Genomic DNA, 20,148 nt, shown 5'->3' with positions numbered 1-20,148 from the left:
ACATATGTCATGGTTTGAGGCTGGCGCAATGCCAGTGCCCCCATGAAAATAAACTCTCCCTGGTGTCTGCTGTGAGATGTGACCAGGAATAAGCAAAGCAGGCTCCCACTTAGAAATAAAGAAAACTTTATTAACTAAACTGCAACTATAAGTAAAAAGAAACACACAGGGAAAATGAAAACCTTCCAAAAACATTTCCTCCTCCCCCCACCAAATTCCAATACATCCATCCCCCAAATTCCACCTCTCAGTCCATCACCACCCTTTAGATAATCAATTCTCAGTTCATCAAGAGAGGAGTCCTTGTGCCATAAGCTTCCGCAGGAAACACCGTTGAAACCTCGTGTGTTTCCATGTCACTTGTGGCACCGCCTGGAGAACATCTGCCATCGTGACCTCTTCCTTCCATCTCCAGTGCTCTCACCACTGCACATGGACCAGAGCTGCTTCTAGGGTTGTCCTTTTAAGGATGCTTTGTCCCGTTCCAAAAAGAGCACAGTCTCACCTTTTGGACACCTGTCCCCCCCCCAAATTTCACCCCCTGGGGTTGAGGGGTACCAACACAGAACCCTCTTGGCTCTGAGCCATCGCCTTCCCCTGGATGCAGTCTCTGTGTCACAAGGAACATGGTTCTGTCCATGGCTATAACAAGAAGAGTCCAGCAAAAGCCACTCCATCTCTTCCCACCTAAGATTCTTCTCTACTCTCCCGACATCTTTCACTCGCCCAGACCTTCACGCTTGCACATTTCCTTCTTCCACTTCATCTCTATCTCTCTTCTAGGAAAGGTTAGTGTTCTGCAAAGTTTCATTGTCCAAAAAAGGGTTAAAACCTCGGGTTCTGCCTGCTCAGGAACTCCCACAGGACACCTTCTCGCTGCATCCCCCCACCTTCTCCTTCTCCGGGGGCACATGTTATCAAGTTTCAAGGTAGCAGTCACAGGCGCAGGCTGCACTCTCTCTCTCTCCTGGCGGGGGGCTGCCGGATGCCTCCTGGTGGTTCTCCCACCCTTCCATCCTCAGGGCCTCTTCACCTCCCATCTCTGTCCAAAGCCCGGCCTACCTCATGGCTTCCCCTCCCCCGCCCAGCAGTGGACGGCTGGGCTGGGGCAGGTCTGACCTGCTTCCCTCCCCGGAATTCAAGAGAACTTCCCCCAGGAGTGCTCTGCTTTTTAACTAACCCCTGTGTTCTCAGAGGCGTATCCAATGTCCCCAGTGGCCAAACCAGGTGCCAATATTCAAATCTGAACACCTATTGGCCTGACTACTTCATATCCCAGAAAACTTACTTCCTCTCAAACCAAGACAACATATTTTAGTGAGGAAGTCACTAGGTCCTTTGAATTATTCTGATTAATCTAGAGTCTCACTTGAGCACAGTTCTCCTTACTTTCCTTGCTTTGCCTTTGGAAGGTCAGAGAGCTGGTTTTAGATCATTGCTATCAAAGAGATCAATGCCATACTGACTGCTCTCAGTCCAAAAGACCCATGGAGGGAAAGGGGAAGCAGATACAGATGTCAGATTTGGTTATCTTGAACGTTTTCAGCAATGTTAAGTGTTTTATACTGACAGCAGCTGAAAAGTGACTTGGAACCGTGACTAGTCTGTAGTGCTTGTGTGACAAGACTTCTGAAGCTCTTAAAAATAATTTGTTTACTGAAATTATAGCATTTTAAAAATCACATTTGCTACTAGGTAGCTGCTTTAGAATATCTAGAAAACTAGATAGTTTTCAACATTTGTTGAAAACTGGAAATCTAAATAAAATGTGAAGTGACAAATCTTAATGCTGCTCCTGAGGTTTGGCCTCCTTTTGATCTGGAAGTACTTCAGAGTATTGGGTGCTTGCAGGGTTCCAGTTATTGTAATTCGAACCTGTGGGTTCTGTCACAACAGAACTGACAGGTTTTTATTGAATCCTGTTTCACAGAATTAAAGATTAAATGTATTGGACACCATTCAACGCACAATTCAATGAAACGCTAATGTCATGTTCTGAATATCATGTCATGATATGTCTGAATGTCATGTTCTGCATAAGTTTTGCTCCAAAATGGACAACAGCCTCTGCTGATTTGATTCCAATTTATTATTTTACATCTTAAATTCACTTTCTTTGGTGTAGGGAGAGATGTTTCCTTGGGCTTTACTATTACTGGGGTGACTATTCTTTCTTCATAAAGAAATATTTTGTAGTGCACCGTGGTATATCAATACCTCTGTTCTCCTAAAATCAGATCTCCTGTTTTCTGTACTCCTCCCTTTCAATATGATTGCTTCCTTGATTCTTTGTTTTCCAGACCAGAGTGAATCTTGCAAAGATGCACCTCTTTAAAGGATTGAGCATGTCAATATTTTAATGTTGTATCCTAGTGCGTGTCTGAGACTCAGGGACAGAAATCCCTGAGAACTGGAAAGGACTGGCTGATAATAATGCCCAGCACCCCTGTGACAGTGGTCACAGGGTTCTTGGATGAGGGAAGAGATGAGAATGTTGACTCCATGTTTAGAAGGCTTGATTTATTATTTTATGATATATATATTACATTATAACTATACTAAAAAGAAATAGAAGGAAAGGTTTCCTCAGAAGGCTAAGCTAAGAATAGAAAAGAAAGAATGATAACAAAAGGAGCAGGCTTGGACCGAGAGAGAGCCAGCTCTGCCGTGACTGGTCACTGAATCAAAACATCCACACGAGACCAATCACAGATCCACCTGTTGCATTCCACAGCAGCAGATAACCATTGCTAACTTCTTGTTTCTGAGGCCTCAGCTCCTCAGAAGGGAAAAAATCCGAAGAGAGGATTTTTAGTGAAGAGATGTCTGCAACACTCCCCATTCCCTTTGTGATTTCCTGCTTCCCTTTCTACCAACAAATTCTAAAACTTTATATCTGTGTAGTAGCTTTCTTCTTTTAATGCAAAGTATTTTGGCAGATATCCAATCTCCTTTCAGCATTTAGGTTTATCAGTTTTATTGGATCAAATATTTCTATCAAATACTTGATTCTTAAACTTTTTTCTTTCATGTTTTACTAGGAAGGGATATTTGTTTCCTTCTGAGTCCACTTCACTGTTTTCTTTACAAGTGATCCATCTTTGGTGCTTACTGAAATGGCAATTGTTTTTCTTTCAGTTGACTAAATAATGGACAGAGCATTTAGAAAGATTTTTTTTTAAATTTAGCTCTAAGATGCTTATTTGACAGATGTCATGTTAAAGATGCAATGTAACTACATTTTGTGCAGTCTTAATTCCTGGTAATTTTTCTCTCTTCCATCTTCATTATTTGTTTCCTTCTACCTCCCAGCCCCCCTTATTCTTTACTTCGCTGATGAATATTTCAATGTTGGATGTCTTTCTCTTCCAACTACTGACCTGAGTTAGTATCCATGTCCTTCAAAATATTCACTTTTCACCCCTCCCTATCTGTCTGTGGCTACCTCTGCTGGAGTTCACCGCCCAGCAAAGGTGGTGGCTCAGCACCCCAGGGAATGTCACCCATTTTCAATCCTAATGGACCAAGACCTACTGAAGCTGAGTCACCTTGGTGAGTTCTACCAGGGATGTGAAGCAGAGAGCTGAATCAATTCCTCTCTACAGTGTATGTGTTGTGGTGAGAGTTGGGAGTTCTCTTTGGAGCTCAACCTGCCAGAGACAGGGTCTGCATTGCAGTTCCAGCACCAGCCTGCCCAGCAATGAAGCGTCTGCAGCTGCAGAGATAGCAGGGCTACCCTGGATGGGGGGAGCTCCGGGGACAGGCTTTACCCTCCATTATCCTTCTGTGAAATCAGTGTCTGTCTTGCTGCTCTCTGGAGAGGGCAGTGGGCTGGCTGGTGTGAATGCAGGATATCCCATTAAGCCTCCTTCCTGCTAACTGGCTTGATTTTAGATTAGGGTATAAGAACCTGAGCAGTTGAGATGGCAGATTGAAAGGTGGGGTGTAGCAGGTAGTGAAGAGGATAAAGTGTTTGGTCTGAATAGAATGGCTGGAACAGCCTGAACATGTTCTGACTTCTGTGCTCTGGTTCCTTGTCTTTCCTGTGCTCGCAGTGCGTTTTGAGCTTGTGCTGATCATACTCTGCTTTGACATTCAGATGAGATGAGTGACAAAACAGTGTGCTGGAGTTCCTGAGGTGGGAATTCTGGAACCTGACTATGCAAAATCTTCTTTCTGTCTTTCTCTGACTGTAAAGGACTAGATGAAGGAAGCAATTACACAGCCAAGGGCAGTATGCTGGAAAGCAGAATGGTTTATGGTGGTCTAACATTAAAGTCTTCAAGTCTTTGCTCTTTGAATTAGAAAGGAATTCTGTCAGTTGCCTCTTGTATCTGTTCTGTTTAATAGAATCTGTCGTGTTTTCATTCCTGGATAAAAGCAGGCCTGTCTGCTTTTTGTAGCTGTGAGGGCTTTTTTGCCTTTGCTGCTGAGATGATGCACTGCTGCTGCTGCCTCTTTGAGAGCAAACCATTTGGGGTGGTTTTGCCTGGTGAGTAGGAGGTAAAGGATTTTACTTTCTTTTTTCTGCGGAGCTAAAGGACATAACTTCGTAACTATGGCACTGGCTTTTATGTTTATTACTCATTTGGGAAACTGAGGCAAAGCAAAACTTGAGATCTCCTGGAGAATTGACTAATACTTGTGGCCTCTCTCTGCACAGGTTTCCAAAATAAACCTCTTTTTTCTGTTTTTAAGGAAGTTATTCTTTTTCTCCTTTGGGAAACACTAGGCTGAGGTGGTTCGATATCTTTCCCTGACACACAGAATATGGGCTTAATTTAATGAAGCATAATTGGGCCATGGAAGTTTCTCAGTGTTCTGCACTGATACAATGTGACAGAACAGTGAGTCTGGCTCTGGCATTGGGAATGGACTTTGTCAGGTTCATTAGGATAAACATATCCCTAGCAAGTCCCTGGGCAGGGGACAGGAAGAGAAGGCTAGTGGAGTTGTCTATTTACAATTATAGCTAAGCATGGGCAGCTGTCACATTGTCTGTGAGATTAGACTTTGGATATCAATCCAAGCAAATAGTTTTTCTAAAGCCTTATGCTGAGCATTAATAGCTTGATCTATAAAACCTGGATGTAACATCTTGACATGCTAATGTATCTGCCAGCAACACCATCTTGTGCATGGATAAAGATGCATCAATCTCTCCAGTGAGAATGGTGCTTTTACTTAGGTGAGAAACTCACCACAAACCCTGAAAGGAAAAAAGGTGGAACATGGATGTCTAGAACTTTGATACTGAATCAAGAAGATTCTATAAATATGTTACTTCAATAAATCTAGATTATTTGGTACAGAGAAAGATCTATATGCACACAGTTGGGTGCACATTCCCAAAGGGAGGAGCTGCTTGTGCCTAGCCCGGCTGGATCTGCAGGATAAGCCGTGGGGTCTATAGCACCGAGACTGATCTGACAGCCAAAGAATTACCAAAACCTGTCTGGGGGAGCTAAAACAGTGACACAAAAAGGAAGGAGGAGCAAAAGAGCAAGGAAGGTATAAAGGAGATGCTCTCAACCTGGTTAAGGCAAAGCTGCAGGTAACATCTCCAACATGGCATATCGACATTTGTTTGTGACGTGCCAGGCTTGTATACACTGGGAGTGGTTGTAATTGTAAGGGTAGAAATTGAAATGAGTGCCAGGATGTTCATTGTATTTTACTGAGTACTGAAGTTTAAGATGTAGAAAAACCTTGTAGCACTTCTTCAGTTGTAGAACTTGTCACATGCCGTATAAGGAAACCAATCTGAGTACTTTTATGAGGTGGAAAGACATTGCAGTCAAAGGGAATTGATTTCATGTTCACTCTGTAATTTGTTCAAAGGCATGCTGTAGTTGGTTTGTACATGTGCCTTAAAATCATTAACACCTGAACTGTGAATTGCTGTTAACTAAGGTAATCCTTCCAAGTTTTGAGTTTATCTTTAGTTCCCTGAGCTAATCATAATTGAGCAATGTGTTCAATTACAACAATGCTGAAGTGCTCTCTGTTTGTGATGTGTATTCCTAGGAACAGCTGGTTGTATTCAAAGTATTTGTGGACTTCATGGGCAGCAGAGCAAATTGTCCGTAGTGAAAGGCTATGGATGGCTAAATATTTACTGCAGCTTGTATTGAAGATGGGTAGACACAGCCAATTATTTATCATTGGTCCTCCAGCATAACTTCAGTAAAAATTGTGCTGAGTGGAGAGCAATTCAATCCATTTAAGTCTATTTTAAAATTGTCAGTAATATTAAAAACCTTTTTATTTCAACAGTGGAATAATCTCAGAACAGCAGAACTTCTAATCAGATTTTGAGCCCTCAGAATTCTAGTGCATTAATTCATTACAGGTTTTTGGATCAGAATGGCACTTCATGGATATGCCAAGGCTTGAGGGTCAATTAGATTAAAAAGATTTTTGAATATCATCTGGTTCAAATCCCAGTGGTTTTGGAATGAGTCTTCAAAGTTTTATTGCAGATGAGCGGTTAGAGTGGTCTTACTTCTCAAGAAGCTGCAGTATTTATTACTTTAACCTTAAAATTAGGTTTGTGGAAGTTGGGAATTCACACACCATTTCTTATGACTCTACAGCACCAGCTGTGGAGCTTCCCATCCCATGGGAAGGGAGGGTGAGGAACTCTTTTCCTTGTGGACACTATTCCAGTATTGTGAACTTTTATCCTTGGGACCCTGAGTTGAGGCAGAGAGTGGGCTTTACATGGTGGTACCACAGTTCTGATTTTTTGGACACCACAGGCACATATAGCCTGGATCTGTGGAGAAATTGCTGTGTAGCACATGCACATAGAACCTTATGATTCTGTCAATCTTCAGTTGCCATGCAGCATTGTACATTCTGGTTTTAATTTTATTTTTTGGTTCCTATAGCTCATCATATGCATTGTGCTGAAGTATGTGCTCTACAGATTTGCATACTTTATTATAAGCTTCATTTTCAGCTGCAGAACAATAGAAACTGAACAGTCCTTTAAATTGACTTGCCCTCCAGCCTCTGTGGATAATAAATGTGATGAGATGTTTCAGTAAACAAAAGAACAGACTGAGAAGGAGTGAAGAGAGTAGGCTAAAACCATGTCCTTTGCAAAACATGAAAGTTGTGGGGGTTTTACTGACCCTATTATTTTTTCTTTTGTGTTAGCAGTTCCCTGGAGAGGTACTAGAAACTCATCTTCTGTTCACTGGCTGAAAACAAAACAGTTGTTCTATTTAAAATTGAACTTTGAGAAACCAGTTGGTGTGCTGAAAATGGGAGGTTTTGTAGGCAGGTCAGTAACATCTTCCTCCCGTGATGAGGGAATACATGAACAGAATATGGAATGGTCTAATGTGCGTTTCAAAGTTAGACACTCTTGCCCCCCAAATTCCTAAACTATCTGCATTACAATAAATTTGTGTAAAACTATGCAAAGGAACAAGTGGACCACCTAGTTCTGGCTGCTTGGTTAAAATGGAAAAAAACAAATGTGGATGGTTGAAGGTGGAGCTTTCAGTCCTTTTGTGCCTTTTGTTTGTCTCTGTGTGAGCAAGCATTAAAAACCAGAAAACAAATGGGATGGTCTGGTGAAACACTGTGTTTTGTCGGAGGATAAATGTTGTAAGCTTTTGACAGCAGTCCAAGTATATTATATAATGTTTCTCTGAAAATAGCATGATATTTTGTTCTGGTCTGAATTATATTTATTAGTTCAGGTGAATGCTGGGAAAACCAAGATCTGTATGTAACCAGCACTTAACGTAAGTTACTGATTTGTAGAATATCCATCAGTCAGGATGTCTTAAGCCAGTTTGTTTGATCAGAAAAATCTGAAACTAAGAATATTTATTCCTATGTAGCTAATACTGGCAAATGGCATTTGAGGAGAAGCTGGAACTAGCAGAGGTTGGTGGCATCTGAAGGTCAAACTTGGATACATCAAACCTGTCTTGAGAGTAACTCATAAATGTAGGTTTCCAGGTCCTGATGAGTCCATACTCATGTGTGCAGCTGCCCCCAAAAGAAAAGATTATATAAACTGGTTGTACAAATGCCTGGAATATCACTATTCTGAAGTGTTTGTATACCCTTTGTAGAATAGCAGAAGAAATTACAGTTTTAAAGACTTGTTTGTTTGTTTGTTTGTTTGTTTTTTCTAGAGGAAACTGTTAAGATGTGACCTGAATACGTCTCAGGAAAAAAAAGTACATTAAATTCCTCTGCAGTACACCTGTGATTTTTCTTCTTTTATTGTTCTTAGAGTCCTATTCATCTGTGAACATTGGAAGTGCTAAAAATACCAAATTGTACATAGGCTTCTCAGGCTTTCCCACCTTTTAGTTCAAAGATGTGTGTCCAAATGAAGCCCTTGGAATGATGCAGTGATACCTCATCCTTCTCCCTATGCATGTCCTGGATCAGTTACGTGCTGAGAGCAGCATCCTTTGGCCGTGGGAGTTTGGGGCTCATTAAAAAAGTCATGACTGTAGGAATACCGTGTTGGCCTGTGCTTGTCTCTTGTGAGAAAGAGCAAGCAGAACTCATCTTGAGTGCTAAAAATCCACAGCCACTCTGTCCTTTTAATGAGATATCAGCTTAGATAACTTAAAACCAAACTTCCCTTATAGAAAATACAGAAGGCTTAAGTTTATTTGTGTTTTAGAAGAAAAAGTGGGGACTTCATATTTCTGCCTACAGAAATAATCGGATTATTAGCCTGTAGATTCAGAGCCTTTAATATTTGAGGGGCATATTGTCTGACCTTCACAGTACTTTGCAATTAGGCCTATAGTGCCTAATATGTATCATGTAAAAAATGCTAATATCTGCTGGACATAGAGGTCTCAGACTCCAAAATAGATTTGAACATGGTAATTCTTTTCCAAACTCATGTTTGAAATAGTGCATGCACTTTCTTTACCCTTAGGATGTTTCCTGTGCATGAATGTACAAGGAAGTTCTCCAATATTTTTAATTTATTATGGACTTCTCTTCTGGTTTGTGGTTTTACACTCTGTATAATTTTTCTTCTTTATTTCTTTAATATCTCTAAATGCTTTTACTGTTTAGCATTACAGGGGGAGAATATATTGGTCAAGAACTATGCAGTTGTAGTATAAGTAAATGTTACTAAATATTTCTGTTTCTGTCCTTTTAAACAGATGATACACAATTATATGGAGCACTTGGAAAGAACCAAACTTCATCAGCTAACAGGGGGTGATCAGCTAGAATCGACAACACACAGTAGAATTAGGTAAGCTATTTATTGCTCTCACCCTGAAATGAGAAAAAAATTCAATTCATTTCTGTTTGCAAGACTTTGTTCTTTAATCCTACAACAACAGTTTGGCTGAATCAGAAAGATTTGTTGTATGATTGGAACGCAGTAAGAGAACAGCATAGAAATCCGTAGAAAGCGGCTTTTGCTGTTGTGCAACTAAGCGTTGAGATATACTTCATAGATTAATTAGCCTTGAACAATTCGAGTTTTTTGGAGTGTTTGTGTTGGGGCAAGCAGGGAAAATGTCAGTGACTGTCCCAGCATGGCCGCGGTCTAGCTGCGTCTTTGTGTGCCGGCATGGTACCTGCTTGTCCTCAGGGCTTGCTGGGAATAGATTATGCAGATTTGGGAGCTTTGGAATCTATGAACCCTTCATGGAAGGAGGGAGAAGCACTCTTGGGCTGGTTGTGCTTCTGCGCTACTGCATTGATGCTGTGAGGAGCGGCAAGGGGGAGGAGGGTGGTGATGTCATTGCTTTGGAGCTGCTGCAGAAGAGTGGAATGCTGCTGCTGCTGATGGCATTGTTTTTGTGGTGGCGGCCGAATGACAGACTTTGCCTACAAAGATCCCCCTTTGGCCCCTGCGTAGCCTTCTTGGAGCCGGCATTCCACCATGCCAGCGCAGCGCCATGAATCCGGGCTGCATGCTGCTGTTTGTGTTTGGCTTCGTTGGCGGGGCGGTGGTCATTAACTCAGCCATCCTGGTGTCGCTCTCTGTTCTGCTGCTCGTGCACTTTTCCATTTCCACTGGGGTGCCAGCTCTGACGCAGAACCTCCCGAGGATCCTCAGGTACTCCGACCCACTGAACCCCATCTTTGTGTGCTCTCACTACTCCCCTGCTTTCTGTTCTCCTGCTTTTTCAAACAGGGACAAATTAGAAAAGTAAATTATGTATAAATGTCAGGTTTTGTTGTAAATGTGTCTGTGTATGGAGATACAATCTATTTTTATCATTGCCTTTTATTTAAGGTCAGTTTATGTATCTCTTTTCTGTGCAAAGCTTTAGCATCAGTTTAATATAAGCTGCTGCAAAAGCTGCAGTGTTAATGCCAGGGATAAAGCTCACGTTCAGTGTATTGTCAGGTACTTGGCTGATCTTGTGCAGCATAAATGTATGCAGTCCAAGGCTTTGTACTATTAAACTGCACCTGTTTTAATAAAAAGGCTTATGTAAGATCAGTTAATTGATGTTAAAACCACAGTAATTAATTGATTATGTTATTTTTAAGAAATCTAATTATTGGTTAGTGGGGGAAAAAAAATCTTTCATTATTTAAGCATTAGAGCTCTTAAAGTGTATTCACTATTGTTCAGCCAAATGTTGCCCTCTCCTCTGTTTCAGTACATGTATGGCAAGTTGCCAGCTGTCTGTTGTGTGTCCCGTCACCCTCCCCCAGGTGATGTTCTGTTTGTCCTATGTGCCTGGAGCAGTAGCAGACAGAAATGCTTTAGAATATTGTGGCCAAAAGTAGTCTTGGCATCTTTTAATACTATAATTACAGCTGGAAAAGTTTTAAAATGCAGCTTTCTGGCCTGAAAACTTGACATGTTTTACCTGTGGCTATAAATTTAATGGTAAATTTTATTTTAAATGGGAAAGATGCTGGAAATTACTGTTCTCTGAACACTAATGTTGTGAAGTCACTAATGTGACTTCTTCCTCCTTAATACTTGGTGCATGTAGATTTCGTATGGTGGTATGCTTTTAACTTGGGTCTGTGAGCAGAGTAGTGTTGTTCCAAAGATTAAATGCAATCAATAGATTGGCAAAAATACCAATTTATACCAGTAGCCAATAAAAAACTTGAATGAATATTTAAATATGAAGAAATAAAAGAAATTTCAAGTGAAACTCTGTAGATTGACCTAGTTGGTAAGGCTGTGTTTGTTTAAAAAGGGGGGGGGTAACCCAAACCCAGAACAAATATTTCCCAACTCTAAAACCAAACAAAACCAAAACAGCACTTCATATTCAGTAACTTACAAGTTACTTTTAAGTGTTAAACGAGTCAAATGGTTTGAGAAATAGATTTTTTTTCTAATGTGCTTTTGCTCCCCCAGAGTATTTAATGGATTTGAGGGGTTTGGGGAAACTATGTTTTTTCCTGCCCTTCTAATTTGCTTTAGGAATTACATGAATTAAAATTAGCTTTCTTAGTCTTAATTAATTTTAAAAAAGAGATAAAAATACAGGATGAAGGAATGTAATTGTAGAAATTTTTTTCTATTTTTAAACACTAGTCAGATTTTAGAACTGAGCATCTAAAAGTTCCTAAAGGCTCCTGCAAATGTTTTAATGCACCACTTATTAGTTTAGGCTTTTAAAATAGGTGTTTCCATTTTGCTCACTGTGGCATTTTCAGATTTTTTTTGTGCACTGGGGAGGCGGAAGAGGTTCTTTGCTTTCTGCTCAACAAGCAGTGAAATAAATTGAAATTGCTTCAGTCTAATTGGATAATTTCTTTTAATGCAGACACTCACATAATAAGCTTAATTTCCAAAATAGCCTCTTTTGCAAACTTCATTTGCTGTACAGCCTGACCTCTGTTTTAAAGCATCAAAATATGTTTATTATAAAGTTTTTTTTCAAACTAATCTGGAAAATAAAGTGATGCCAGGTGTGAACTGTTTAAACTGTACCCATTTAATATTCTTTCTTTTGGGGATTGCAAAGCAGATCAGCTTTATGGCATGTGGAATGTGCAATATGGAAATGTGCGGGACCCTCTGCATTAAGCCAGGCATCTCACAATGCAGCTCTATCAACCACTGAAGGGCAGCTTTTCTTCCTCCTTTTTGTTACTGCACTTTTTATCCACTGCAATGGTCTCAGCCCCTCTTTTGACATAATCTCAGCTTCTGTGGCCTCTCTTTTGTTCCCCACATGCCTGAGACTTGTGGGAAATCGAAAGCAAAGCAGGACCTGTTACAATAGTGGGAAATCTTGGAATCCACTGTGGGATTTCTCATTACAGCAGTTGCAGATGCTGGAACATTATCTGATGTTTTGAATTTTGTAACCCAGAGTGATTTTGCTTTACTTACTTGTTGCCTGCTTTGTTGTGCTAAACTACTTCACAATTAATGACTTAATTTGGAATAATATTTCTGAAAGACCAAGATAGCTCCAATGTGAGAATTAGGTGCAAAGGTTTTTGTGACAAGGACCATCTTTGTACACCTGGACTGGAAAGGTTCATGCCAATTCAAATTGTTTGCTGTTTGAACTTTGTGATTTTGACAATGTAAAATTTACCGAAGGGAGTTTACTGATTAATTGGTAAATGAAATCCCTTCTGCACTAACTTTTCTTCAAAGTAAATAAACAGAATCAAAAATATGTCCAAAAATGCTTAGCTTTTGCTTTTCAGCACACCTTGCCATATATTTGCATGTATTTTGTATGCAGATACTAATTCCGTCTAGGTTATGTTTAATCTGTGAGGGGCCTTGTGAAAGAAAGCACGCGTGGTTGTGTATTGGCTTTTTATAATGCTAAAATGTGAAAACTATGCCATCACTTGTGCACACTTTTATCTTCTCTGTCTACTATACTTAAAGCTGTGCTCGTTGATTATAGTAATTTTTTTTCTGCATTACATTGTTCTGCCTGAACAAACACTTTGCTTATCTCAGTTCTAGGCCTGGCTGATATTTTTCCTTTTCAGGGCTGGCCTCAGTATCCTATGAATGGCATTGCACAAAATGGTTTTGTCTCTTGCTAGCAGGAAGAATGAATCCTTTTGTTCACTGAGCACATTGCTGACTGGGGTTTTTTTGTTTCTTTTGAGGGTTACTACGTAAACCTTTGGAATTTCCAGATGCTATTTGCCATAGGGAAGAAGAAAGAGTGAAGAAGTGAAAATTTGGGATGAAATAATTTGCTTTGCTGGCACAAGCTTTTGTGTAGCTTTAGAGTGAAATAGAGTGTTGGAACTGATCTTGGGTAAAACTACACAATTTTTAGCTGAGCCAGTCGTAACATTGGTAATTCCCTGACCCAGTTCTTTTCTCTTACACAAATCCATTTCTGTGATCTTCGGAATAAAATACCGAATGATTTGAGAAGAGTTGCTTGAGGGTTACTGTTTACAATTTTGCAAATGTTTCAGTTGATGATTTAGCTGTTTGCTGTTTTAGAAATTATGTGGTTATATCTTGGAGAAAAAGTTGCAAAATGGTATTTTTAATAGTGGCTGCTGAAAACTATTTTGAATCTGAAGTAAGGAAACATTTTTGTCTTATACTTCTATTGAACAGGTGTTTCATTTCCATAAAAATTTAGCTGTAGTGTAAATAAATAACTGCTATTTAAAACCATGCAATTGACTTGGCAATTGTGAAATGAGGAACTATTGGGTGCTGTGACACAGTCTGGGTGTGCTGCACTGTGCATTTAATGGGGCAGTGTCTGGGTGTTTGAACCTGGAATTTCACCACTTCCCTGCTGATTTCAGAGGCCGCAGGCAAATAAACTGTGGGACATCTGAGATGGCTGATGAACCCTGCATGTCTTTCCAACAGGAAGGAGCGTCCAATATCCCTGGGCATCTTCCCATTACCTGCAGGAGATGCTCTCCTCACACCCGAGGCTCAGAGGGAGGTAGCAGAAACACCTGCAGCAGAGCACTGGAAATTCCACGAACTGAGCCAGCCACGGTCCCACACCAGCCTCAAGGTGAGTGCAGCCTGGCTGCCTTGTGTGGCAGGAAAAACTCCCATAACAGATGGTAGATCTTTGGGAGGATGCAAAAAACCAAAAAGCCACCAAATTGAAAGAGGGGAGGTAGACCCCTAAAACTTTTCTGTATAAGCCAAATGCATTGCTTACTCCAGTGAACTTTGAGGGAACTTTTCTTAGTACAAGAAACAAAGTGTTGGGGGCATTTTCCAAATGAGTGATAATACAGATTAGTTCTCCTCTTATTCTCGGTAGTGGGTCTTTTCTTTCTGACTAAGGACCCTTTCCAAAGGTTCCAACTTGTTTTTCCACGCTAAATATGTTACTAGGTAGTGGGAACAGTCTAATTAGCTTTATTAATGCTGCTTTAGAAGGCAAGCTTTGGTTACTACATGGGCAGTGCTCTTCATGCAGCCTCTGCCTACTACCAGCTGTATGGTGCAGGTAGACCACAGAGCTAAGAATGACCTAACTTTCCTAAATTAGTCTGTGAGCATGATTTCCCTTGCTTGTAGCCTGGTCATAATTCCTGCAATTTTTCTATGTTCCAGCTGTGAGAGGGTGGAATAAACCAATCTGCAGGAGTGGAGGAATGGGGGAGTGGTGTTGGAGTGTGATAAGTCTGGCAGTCTAGGGTGCACTCACAGCACAGCAGGAGGGGGATCTGCAGGGTGAAGAACTCCAGAATGTGTAACTCCTCCCAGTATATATTTCTTCATGAAGTTTTTTGGAATGTACTCTTATTTCTGGAAAGGCATATAGCTGAGAGGAGTTTCCTCTTAAGTGAACTTAATACCTGCCTAGCACAGGAATATTGACTGATCAGAACTACAAAACTATTTGGAGGTAATAGGAATCCATTTATTTATCATGGATGTCATAAGGAGATAATGGGAAGACTAAGTAGTGGTTAATCATAGGGATATCAAAGTGACAGTGTGAGTTTGCTTCTAAAAATTTTTCACTTAAAAAAGAGTGCTAGTCAGGAGGTTGGATCTTGAATATGTCTGATTCCCTTTGTCTTATGCTATTAACATTAGTGAATTGGCAGATTTTAGGAAAGCTGACTGAAATATAACTTATGTTCAATAAATACAAGTTATGACTAAGAGTAGATGAAGATGAGATAGAAAGGGAAGCTTCTGATTCCATCTTCCTCCTCAGAAAATTGGCTAATCCATATCGTCAACATAGGCTTCTTGGTATAATTCTTCTAAAAATAATGTACTGCTAAAATGAGAATTCACAAAATAGCACAAACTGTAGTTGTTCAAATCTATTTATTCAGAATAAGTTCCTTGAGTCCAAAGCAACATCTTTACTTTACTAGCTATGAATGTAAAGTACTTCTGAATTGAACCTGTTGAATAACCTGATATATTGAAGTCAAAACCAGCATTTGAAACTTTTTCTCTAATACTTTTCTTCTGAATATTTTTAACATCCAGTACAAGGCACAAAGAAGCTTCTGGTGCTTTCTAGCATCTATTTTCCGTTCATGCCTGAACCTTTCCTGAATGGTCAGTGTTTCCTCCAAAACTATCACAAATAGGGAGCAGATAGGCAGAGATGAAAAAAATCTGTTATTCTGTAGCTTGTGCAATAGTGAGATTGCTGGATATCATTGTAAGATAACACACATTTATGTACCTGTCATTCTTTTCTACTCATTCCTGCACAGCACTGCTGATAAGTTAATCCTTCAGATTTACTTATTGAATTTTTAAACTTTTTTTTCCAGGAGGTGTCTTTTGGCAACATGATGAAAAAAGTCAATTTTGCTAAGTCAGCGCAGCACTGAATTTCAAATGTTTAGTCTTTGAGATATTCTGATTAATTCAGTGTCATTTAATTAAATTACTTTTGCTTTTCTTTAGTTCTAGAACAAACATTTGTAATAGTTTAATCTGTGTGGTTTCCAAGAGTAAGCTAAAAAATACCATAGATAATAAAGTCAGAAATATAAAACATATGGGGTGATTTGAAATTCCCTTAGGGAAAGACCCATTCTATTCCCTGTTTTTTCTTGTGCTGTCAAGCTATTTTCCTTGAGCTTTGTGTGTGAAAGTCAGTGATTGGTTTGTGCTGCATCAGTTAGTGGATGCTCTTGGAATACAAAGATGTAGAAGTGTTTAAACAGAGCCAGCAACTCTGCTGAGGTTTTATTTCTTGTTTGTGTGAGCTCTGGTTGCCCTTGGTAAGGGGCACCACTTCCTCCCTTCTGTATCTGCTCACTCGAGTATGAACCACTAGCTAATGCCTCAGCTTCACACATTTCAGAAGGCAGTTGGGTAAATTGCAGTGTTTTTTTCTTTTCTTTCATTCCTTTAGAGGTGTCTGTATTTCTGAATACTTTTGACAGAAAACCGAATATTAATAATTGATTATTCTGTAATTTACTATAAAACAATGAGAACTGTCAGTAATTGATAGGCAATGAGTGCTGTATTTTTGTTTCTAGGATTTGTAAATTCAATGTGGAGATGTTACTATAAGATGCAAGATTTACATTTATGCTGATACACATAAATATCTGCTTTCCTCCCTGTCCCCACACAAATAAAAATTTTGCCTTAGTAAGTTCCAAAAGGAGAAATCTGTAAGTTACAATTAATACTAATCTTATGCTAAGTACAAGTGAGACAGTGTACATCTACATGCAGGTCTCTTCTGTGTTATTTTAAAATAACCTTTAAATTCAGTTTTATTTCTTCCTCAAAAAGGCATGCAGTGAATTTGTCCTTTGCAAAATCTAAACCTGTTTTGTTCTTGACAAATTCAGTCACATTCTCTTTAAAAAATGTCACAGACTTGTCCAAGAGCCTTTTTTTCACCTGTGATTCCCAAACAAACTTTACAAGAACTTTTGATAAAATGTTACCATCCTGCCTCCATTTTGCAAACAGCAGCCTGAAAGTTAATCTTTATTTTCCCCAGCAAGATTCCTCTAATGGTGTGTGCTAGAAACTATGGGCCTAAACAGGCAGACTTGTTTTCCTCTGTGCAGTGGGGTGTTGTTCACTGTCATGTGCTGCTTAAGTCATAGATCAGACATCTGATGTGGGTCGAGGCATGAATGGGCAGTAAAATGTGAAGGAAGGAGATGAGAGAAAACTGAAAAAGGGCTGTTGGTATATTCAGGTAGTGGCCTCTGGTTGTGTCACACACAGTCCACTCTGCCCTCCCACACAGTGCTGGATGCAGCTGTGTCTGGGTGATGGTCCCAATCTGGAGTCCAGCAGCTGGATTAAGTCTGTAGTTAATGTCATACGTATGGGTCTTGACATGGTGTCATGCCAGGAATCAGTTTCTGAGGAGGAACTGTATACTGATGTTCCTTGGTTGATCTGAAATCTAACTGGGCAAGTAGTTACCGCAGTTCCAGGTCCCATTCCCACTGTCAGCCAGTGCTCACAGTTCAGACTGGAAAGCGCATAAAACTTAAGTGAAGTGCTTGCAAATATGGAAATGTTTGAGGCCAGGTTGGACAGGGCTGGGAGCAACCTGGTCTAGTGGAAAGCATCCCTGCCCACAGCAGGGTGTTGAAACAAAATTATCTTTAAGGTCCCTCCCAACCCAAACCATTCTGTGATTATGATTCTATGAATTACCACAGTTTTATATTAGTTAAATCCATATTTACATCAGTTCTTCAGTGGCTGCTTTTTAAGGTACTGTGTATATTCAGAACCATTAATTTTCTAACAGCTTTGGGACAATTAGGCAGTTCATTGTGCAGCTAGAAGGACCCTTAGGATGAGAATGCTTCTTGTTTTCTGGAAGCCTTCACAGAAAAGTAGTGACTAAGACTATCAGCTGTGATCAAACATTGCTATAAAAAAATAAAGGTATTTTTATGTAGCTGTGATTGTCTTAGCAAGAGTGAAACAGTCATAGGCTAAAGATGACTGTACTGGCTTAAAATATTTTTATTAATTTGTCTTTTCATTTGCATAATTTTCAATAAAATACAGTGATTTTGTTATCTGTTCCTTAGTGTATATGCCCAACTCTTCTAATAAAACTTGATGTTCATTTTTTACTGGTAATGCTGCAATTCTAGGATGAGCTCTCTGATGTTAGCCAAGCAGGCTCCAAATGTACTACGCCAGCATCCACAGCTGCTTCAGATGTTCCTGTGCTGCCTGCTGAAACTCCTCGAAAGGAAAATGTTGAAGGGCTTGCAAAGGACACAGAGATGTCAAATGAGGAGCTGGATGTAAGCAAGAATATTGAAGTACAGGTAGCTCAAGAGACAAGAAATGTGTGTACTGGTGAGCTGCTTTAACTTCTTAATGTAGGGTTACTATGGACCTCATATTTGATCACTTATTAACTATCTTTTGTTGTGCCACAAATGAGAATGGGCTCAATATTTTAAGCAGTACAGAATATTGGTCAGAGATAAGTCTGTTGTTTATTGGTGACTTTAGTCCTTTTTTTTTCAGAATCAGAATTATTTAAGACATTTCTTTGGCAGTAGAAAAGGCAAATAGAGTTGTGAAGTGTTGGACATCTTGGTTTCAGTTGCAGGAGTAGTAGGAAATAAGTGTTGTTGGATGACTTGTGTTAAATTTGGGAGAGACCTAGAAATTCCAATATCTGCACTAGAGTATCAAAATCTGTGGGTCTTTTCATTTAATTATTTTGATAAATCTTTGTACAGATGTATCCTAAGTTGGTGATTGATGAAGAACTACTACATGTAGTTAATATGTCATGATGATTTTGTTTATGGGTATGTACCACTTGCTTTGCCCCAGGGGAAAATGAAAATGAAGAAAAATCTGAAGTTCAGGCAATTATTGAGTCAACTCCAGAGCTGGATATGGATAAAGATCTCAGTGGATATAAGGGTTCCAGGTAAGTTGTGTATTGTGATTTGAGGAAGAAGACAAATTTTAGAAGGTTATTGAAAGATGCTGTATATGGGAATTTTCCTTTTCTTGTCTTTGTTTAATTCTTGTGATGAGAAGGATAAAATTATCCTATATGGTGAATCTTAAGGATGTAAGAAGAGCTTTGTGTGAAACGAGCCCCTTCTCTGACCAGAGGAATATTTTGACCTCCTACTATTCAGTTCTCTTGCATTCTTGTTCTATTAAATATTTTCCAGTTTAGCTGAGCTGTCTATTCTTCAGGCATTTGGGGTAAGTCCTGACACAACTCAATTTCTATAGGCCAAAACTTGACATGCTTTGACTTATTACAATGCTGTCCGACTCAGTATCAGCAACTGCTTTGAGATCTTAATGGCAAAGCAGTATTTGAAAATAGAATCTAGAACTTTTAAGTCAAATGAAAGCTTGTGGGGTTTGTTTGAGGGAACAAATTAACTACTGGTAAAAAATAGAGAGAAAGCTTTTCTTCATTGTGGAAGTGCTATTTCCCTGCTTTTTCATGTCTTGTTTAATTCTCTGCCCAGCACTCCCACCAAAGGCATCAAGAACAAAGCATTTGACCGTAACACAGAGTCACTCTTTGAAGAGCTGTCATCTGCTGGTTCTGGCCTAATTGGAGATGTGGACGAAGGTGCAGATTTACTTGGTAAGAAAGATGCTGTATACAGAAATTTTCCTTTTTACGAAGTGCTTAATTAGTCTTGCTGGATTTGTTGTTACATTTCATTTGCATTAAAATTGTTTGAGTAGCATCCTAAGGTAATCATTGGAATGCAAAACCAGAAGCATTTCTTCTTTCTCTCTGTATAAGGAGCTTAATCTTTTGGGGCACTTCCTACACTATTCTCCATTTCTCCCTCTATGTTCTCTTACATAAGGATTTTTTTCTCAAGGAAGGATTTTTGTCTTGAACTAGTTTTAGGTAGTTTTATTCAGGTTGTGCCTGATCTGTAGTGGCCTGGCTTTATCATCTCCTTTAAGATTTTAATTTGAAAGAATTTCAGCAAATGAAGTGGTGGTAATTTGAGAATCAAACTGTTAATTGATAGGGGAGGGAAAACCCACATTTCTCCTTCCCCTAAACATCTTGCTGTTACTTCTATGCTGACTATTTCAGTCACTTACTTCAAATGATTGAAATAAATTTGAGTTGACCAAGATCAAAAAGGTCATCAGAAGAATAATCTTTCTATAAACAATATAGCAAGATATTTTTACTATGTAATTGTTCAGGCCTCATTTTGAGATAATGAAAGCTGATACTATGGATTGTATAAAATGCA

General features: G+C 39.5%; 1 protein-coding gene across 9 annotated transcripts in view; it reads left to right on the top strand.

The window, feature by feature from the left end:
• Positions 1-20,148, top strand: part of SPAG9 (sperm associated antigen 9) — a 61,618-nt gene that overhangs the window by 18,144 nt on the left and 23,326 nt on the right. For 5 of the 9 annotated variants that reach the window (XM_030961790.1, XM_030961792.1, XM_030961789.1 and 2 more), the window contains exons 4-8: positions 9,162-9,256; positions 13,808-13,961; positions 18,028-18,238; positions 18,728-18,827; positions 19,390-19,511. In XM_030961790.1, coding sequence (XP_030817650.1) covers positions 9,162-9,256; positions 13,808-13,961; positions 18,028-18,238; positions 18,728-18,827; positions 19,390-19,511 — 682 coding nt within the window. Of the gene's footprint in view, positions 1-9,161; positions 9,257-9,759; positions 10,073-13,807; positions 13,962-18,027; positions 18,239-18,727; positions 18,828-19,389; positions 19,512-20,148 lie in introns of those variants that run through there. The other 4 variants (XM_030961795.1, XM_030961794.1, XM_030961797.1 and 1 more) reach the window with 2 other exon arrangements.

Source organism: Camarhynchus parvulus, chromosome 18 (assembly GCF_901933205.1).
Source record: "Camarhynchus parvulus chromosome 18, STF_HiC, whole genome shotgun sequence".
Taxonomy (NCBI): Eukaryota; Metazoa; Chordata; class Aves; order Passeriformes; family Thraupidae; genus Camarhynchus; species Camarhynchus parvulus.
The sequence above is the reverse complement of the archived record's forward strand: the minus strand, read 5'-3'. Positions and strand labels throughout refer to the sequence as shown.